The sequence below is a fragment of the Magnolia sinica genome, chromosome 4, assembly GCF_029962835.1.
Source record: "Magnolia sinica isolate HGM2019 chromosome 4, MsV1, whole genome shotgun sequence".
NCBI lineage: Eukaryota > Viridiplantae > Streptophyta > Magnoliopsida > Magnoliales > Magnoliaceae > Magnolia > Magnolia sinica.
In genome coordinates this window covers 9,468,328-9,474,382 of record NC_080576.1, presented here as the reverse complement: position 1 = coordinate 9,474,382, position 6,055 = coordinate 9,468,328, and the positions used below count along the sequence as shown (strand labels likewise).

The following is a 6,055-nucleotide window of genomic DNA, read 5'->3' as shown; positions in this document are numbered from 1 at the left end:
GTGTTCCACCATCACAACACGTGGAAAGGTTGGACGAATAGGATACATTACTAAGCATATTTAAGACAGCACGTGAGGGGCACCATTTTGCGTGCGTCCCGGCATTTACTCCCCGTTGAGTTTGGTACAGGACCGTGCCTGTTGTACAACTTTCGAGTTCAAGGCAGGGAACCTTCACATTGCCGCCGTACTTTCCCCGCGTGACATGATAGCTAAGAAGTCTAACCCGGTGGGTCCCACAGTCACTATCTGCACTTATTTACTTTAGATAAAGAAAAACGCCATCTTGCCCACTAGAATGGACACGTGTAAAGAGCTACTAGTAGAAACACAATTCAAGAAGCACACGTTCCTCGGGAAAGATCCGTGCCAAGGAAGACAAAGAAGTAAAAACCTATGTGTCGGACTGAAAGATAAGTAACTCAGCAACTGGAGTGAGTGAAAAGATTAAAAAACAGTATTTACATCTCTCCAAACGGATATCGAATGACCGAATTATGCTTATGGTGTGGAAATTCAATCTCGTAAATATATAAACAAATCATATCTTATCCTCAAAACTACTGCAGCTGTACAAATGGTTGTACGGTTGGTGAACCAAGAACGTCCATCTGGTGGGCTGTTCATGCGATGGCCATGTTAGGAAAGCCGCCCCAGTATGCTTTTGACCTTTGAATCTCTACCGTTGACGCAAAATGAACGGCTAGGATTGTCTGATCAGAGTGTTGTTTCGACCTTGGACTATCGACAGTAGGGCCAACGAGCTGGACGGTCCAGATTCACTAACCGTAAAAACAAGTGTACATTGGAGTTTCGACGAACCTCATCCGCTCTACTTTTTTTTTTTTTTTTTTTGGTCCTTTTCCTCTATTCAGCAGCAACGGTAAAAACCGGAGCCGAGCCGCGAGCCGCCGACTGCTCGGCGGTGGGTTCGTCTTTCGCGCCAAGGCAATCGAACGGCGCCTTAACGGACGGAAACAGACCCTTCGCATTTGGCGTTTGGTCGCCGTCAACTCCCTTTGATGACCTAACGGAAAGTGTCCTCATGAAGAAGGGCGGAGCAAGAGAGAAACCCCACCGGTCCGACTTCGCCTTCCGGTCAAACCGCCCGAACTGAAAGTTCCGCCTCCGGCCACTTCCTTCCCATCCTGCTCCGCTCCTGTAACCCCTGCTGCTGGAATCTGACCCACCACCCGCCGGGAACACGCCGCAGCTGGTCGTACGGCTCAGCTTCCCATCCACGATCTCCTTCCTCACGTGCTCCGGCAGCCGCAGCGTAAACCGCTCCACGTCCTCCCCCGGCGGCACGAGCGAGTGCCCCGTTGTGTGCGACCGCGGGAATTTGAACGGCCGTCGCGTCGATTTGGACCGGATCGGACGGTCCTGGACCGAGATCTGATCCGTGCTTTCATCGGGGACGTCGATCGCCACCTGGCTTACCGTCTCCGCGTCTCGGGCGTCGCCTTCGGTAGCGATTTCGGTATTAAGTGTCTCCACAGGGGGAGCCTCTGTATCGGACGATCCTGGCATGAGATTGGACCGGCAGACGGGGCAGGTGGTGTGGGTCCCGAGCCAGGCGTCGATGCATTCAGGGTGAAAAACGTGGCTGCACTTGGGGAGAAGACGGAGAGTCTCCTCGTCCTCGAACTCGTTTAAGCACACGGCGCATTCTAGCGCATCCTTGCCCAGCTTGAGGCCCTTGACGACCGAGTACTCGAAGGTCGGGAACGACTCGATCACGGCCTGGTCGAGACCACGCGACGCGGCGGCTCGCCGGGACCGGCCGCGCGTGCCGATCCGGCGGACGCTTCCAACGGAGTCGCCGGCACATTTGCGGAGGTAGATGGAGAAGAAGCCCATGAGGAAGAAGGCGCTGATGAGGACTGCGACGATGATCGCAGTCGACGGGTTGACTCGCCTGAGACCATGTTGGGTCGGCGGGGTGCGTTGTGCCTCGGAGGGCTGAGCTGGCAGCAGCACTAGCAACAGATAGATGTATCCGTACAGATGGAGTATCGGAGGGCTGAGGTTGATCTTCGTCATGATCTGAGATGGGAGGAACCCCAGCTCATGCTCCTGGTTTGCTCTTCACCTGTCGAAGCTTCGGTTTCCTGCGGTTCGTGCACCTCTTTTGTTTATTGTGCGCCGGTGGCGCTTCGTACCTCTTTCTTATTATACTAGCAGGCCGTAGGCCTTCGAGGCTATTTCTCTATTGGGTCAAACTAAGAGCTCCTGTAGTTTTTGACTCTCGGGCAGCCCCCGATCTCTTTTGCGCTGCCCGTGCTGATGTCAGCATGCCACGTGTCACGTACCTGCCGTTTATGGTCTGGACGTGACTTCGGTCATGGTCCAGCACCGTTTTAAAGACCGTCGATACTTTTCACCCGTACATCATTCACCTTTCACACCTGTGCAACAATTCCGACCGTCCAGATCATGGAGGCCACCGTCGATGATTATAGCCTAAAATTCGCACTGATGGAATAATCATAACCATGCAATTGGTGACTACCTCAAGTGGCATACGTGTGCAACAATTCTGACCGTCCAAATGGGATTATAACCTAAAACTAGCAGTGATGGAATGAAGCAGGAGGTTTGTAACGCATGTGAACCGGAAGAAGCCAACGAGAAATCAACAAGAATTTATCATAATTCCATGCGATGACCTCTGTGGTTGACTAGTCAAAATTTCGCTAGAAATTTTACATTGACTGTTAGATTGGTGCCGGTTTACACAGGTTAAAATATTATTCGACGTGTAAAATCACTGTTTTAAATTGTTGGTTGGCAGATTTCTACTGATTTAAACAGATGAAAAACTGTTCAATGGATCCAAAATCACATAATATTCAGTTTAAATCTTTGGACACTTTTCTACTGTTTCAACCCTTCGACTCAGCCAATCAACGACAAGTTGATGGACCATGGAATTTTACACGTTTTTCGAATTTTGTTTCCTTATTTAATTAGAACTCGTTATGACGTTTTTTCGAATTTTGTTTTCTTATTTGTTCAAAACTCTTTAATTACGTTTTTATGATTTGTTTAGGATTATTTAAGGGGGTTAAATTCCTTTTTTAATTAACTATCAATTCTATCAATAATATTTCTTAGAAGTTATTCTATTTCTCTTGTGAATTTGAAAAACCTCTTGTGAATTTAAAATTGCCTTGTGAATTTAAGGTGTTTATTGATTGAGGAAGACGATGCTTAATTTCATCACGTCCTCTCTGTGTTAGTTTGATATTCGAGCGAGGTTTTCTCCTTACATTTATGGGTTCTAATGACAAGTCAGGCAACTTTCCCATGGACGGTGCTCTAAAGAATTTTTCTTTAATAACAGCTTTCAAAGTGGTGCAGCAAGAGAATCAGTAAGTCATGCAAGTGCTGCAGGCTGTTATCGATTGCATGATGTAGACTCTGTTGGAAATTATACAGATTGATATAATTTCTGTATAATGTGGGAACCAAAAATTGTAAATAAATCTAAAATATGGACAGGCTGAAGCACGTCTGAAACACTGTCCTTAAAGCGTTATTTGCCCCTACTCAAGTGAATTGAGTATGCTGATAGGTTAAAGACAAATCACTTGTAGGATACGACGAGCCTGGTATGGGTCTACGTTCAGCAAACACGAAGGCCCACCTATTGGAACTCTATTACACTCAGTCTGACAGAAATACAATAAAAGAAAAATCCCAGAAGAAAGAAAAGGAAGAAAATTATGATTTAGACCACTGCATTGGTCAAGTCTTTAGCCACTGGTTCAGTTGAACCGTTCTATACCACACCGTTGGTCTGTTCTTCTTATAAAGATTTAACCGATGCTATCTTGCTAGAATTACTGGAGTATAGAGAGAGTAGTGAGCTGTCTCAATTCGTATGGTAGTGCTGGATTGGGTTGTGAGATGGTTTGGAAATTCATCCAGGCCCTCCTTTTATAGGCTATGGTGGCTGGAGTTATGGTCCAGGAAAATAAATCCAATGACCGTTTTCTAACTGTTGGAGAAAACTAGCCGTTTTCTGACTGTTGTGCATGGGCCATTAATCTGCTGCATGCTGACTATTGTGAGATAACAGCTAGCCGTTTTCTATCTATTGGGCTAGCCATGCAGCAATTTCAGCTGGACCCTGCACTTATGGCACAGTTGTTACAGATTTTCTACAACAACTCTTTTTTCAACCCTCTATTTATTCTGGAGAACTCTCATTCAGTCCTCTAGTCTCTCCTTCACCCAGCCATCTGCCTTAGCCACTTAGTCGTACCGTGACTCGCACACGTCTCGCTCTGGTTCGCGAAGGGAGCGACCCTCTGCGACACGATGCGCACATGCGAAGTGCAAAGTGCGCCATTAGCGCCTCTACAGCCACATTACCTCACATGCCCACGCCCTCGCACCGAGCCCGAGCCCGTGCCCGTGCCCGAGCCCTAGACCGAGACCAAGACTGAGCCCGTGCCCGTGCCCGAGCGCGTGCGCGGGGGTGTTCCAGTGCTACGCACTGGAACACGCAAGGTCCATAGTCCTTGGAATAGGTAAGTAAATATTATAATACTCCACTGTTTTCATTTAAACTACTTTTTCTTCTCTTCCCTTTCCCATGTGGGACTATTATTAAAAAACTCGCAAAAGGTGTTTTTCATACATATTATATATTATATTATATTTATTTTAAAAAATATATTTTATATAAAATCAATATTTTTTGTAACAATCCCCTACTTGATTTTTATAAAGTATATTTTCTCGATTAAACATTCCTGCCAGAATAATCAACTTATATGCATAAAGAAAGATACCTTTCGATTTTAATCTTTTCTTAATGTAAGTATCTCAAAACTCTGTCGAAATGACTGGTAGCCGTAGCGTTAAACCAGTTATTCCTAGATAACAGAGTCGGAGAAACCACACACATATTCATTATGTGTTTGTTAGAGTTCCCACAATCTTCCTCAGCACAATTAGTGGTCATGTACTTATCCTAATTCGTGAACGATCCCGAGAGAAAACTCCTAACTCTCGTGAGCACCATCTCTACGTCCATATAAGTGAAATCCTTCCAGCGTCTCTGTTACTATAAGACACTTGTCCTATAGACTGGATTTCATTAAGAGTTCTAAGACTCAACCCTCTTTCGTAACGCTCAGCACTTATCTATTATGGATGGGGTTTTATAATTTAGTGCTGAAAACTTTTCACATATTAGTGACTTGTTTTTACCCATTAAACCTAAAATTAGAGATTTTTTGACTTTAGGTTAGGTTACCATCACTGGTGGAACTTTAGTTGAAGAGTTTCAACCCCATCCCTCTAGATGTAGTCTTTACTACCTCTCTCGTTAGAGGTTTAATAAAAGGATTTGCTAGGTTATTGCTTCATTTCACATGCTATGATTCCATTTCGAATTAATTGTCTGACATAATCATGTCAAAGACTGATATGTCTAGACTTTTCATTATATGTGCCGCTATAGGCTCTAGCTAATGTGGCTTCACTATCACAATGTAGTGACACAGCCGATATATGCTTTACATAGAAAGGAATTTTTAATAGAAGATCTCTTAGCCACTCAGCCTCTTTGCCTGTTGCAGCCAGGGCTATAAATTCAGACTCCATAGTCGAGTGCGTTATGCAAGTCTGTTTCTTGGATCCCCAAGATACAGCTGCACCTCCTAGGGTGAATACCCACCCTGTAGTAGACTTGTTGTCCCCTGCACTTGATATCCAGCTCGCATCAGTATATCATTCCAATATGGCAGGAAACTCTGAATAAAATAGTCCTAAGTCTTTGGTTGCTTTTAAGTAACCAAGAATTCTACAGATTGCATTCCAGTGTTCAATACTGGGGTTACTAGTAAATCTACTAAGTTTACTCACAGCATATGCGATATCAAGTTTAATGCAATGCATAGCATACATAAGACTCCGTATAGCACTCGTATATTCTAATTGTGTAACTGTTCTTCCAGTATTTTCTTTTAGCTTGATACTTGGATCAAATGAGATTTTTGCTTCATTTATATTTAGATGGTTAAACTTGTGTAGTATCTTC

At 44.7% G+C, this 6,055-nt stretch overlaps 1 protein-coding gene across 1 annotated transcript; it reads right to left on the bottom strand.

The window, feature by feature from the left end:
• Positions 1-422: 422 nt before the first annotated feature.
• LOC131242379 (E3 ubiquitin-protein ligase ATL31-like) lies at positions 423-2,206 on the bottom strand. Its single transcript, XM_058240972.1, has one exon. The coding sequence runs from the start codon at positions 2,041-2,043 to the stop codon at positions 868-870; it is 1,176 nt and encodes a 391-aa protein (XP_058096955.1). The 5' UTR covers positions 2,044-2,206; the 3' UTR covers positions 423-867.
• Between the last annotated feature and the right edge of the window lie 3,849 nt (positions 2,207-6,055).

Excerpts from the sequence above, each read along its gene's own strand:
- LOC131242379 (XM_058240972.1), bottom strand. The coding sequence starts at position 2,043 with ATGACGAAGATCAACCTCAGCCCTCCGATACTCCATCTGTACGGATAC.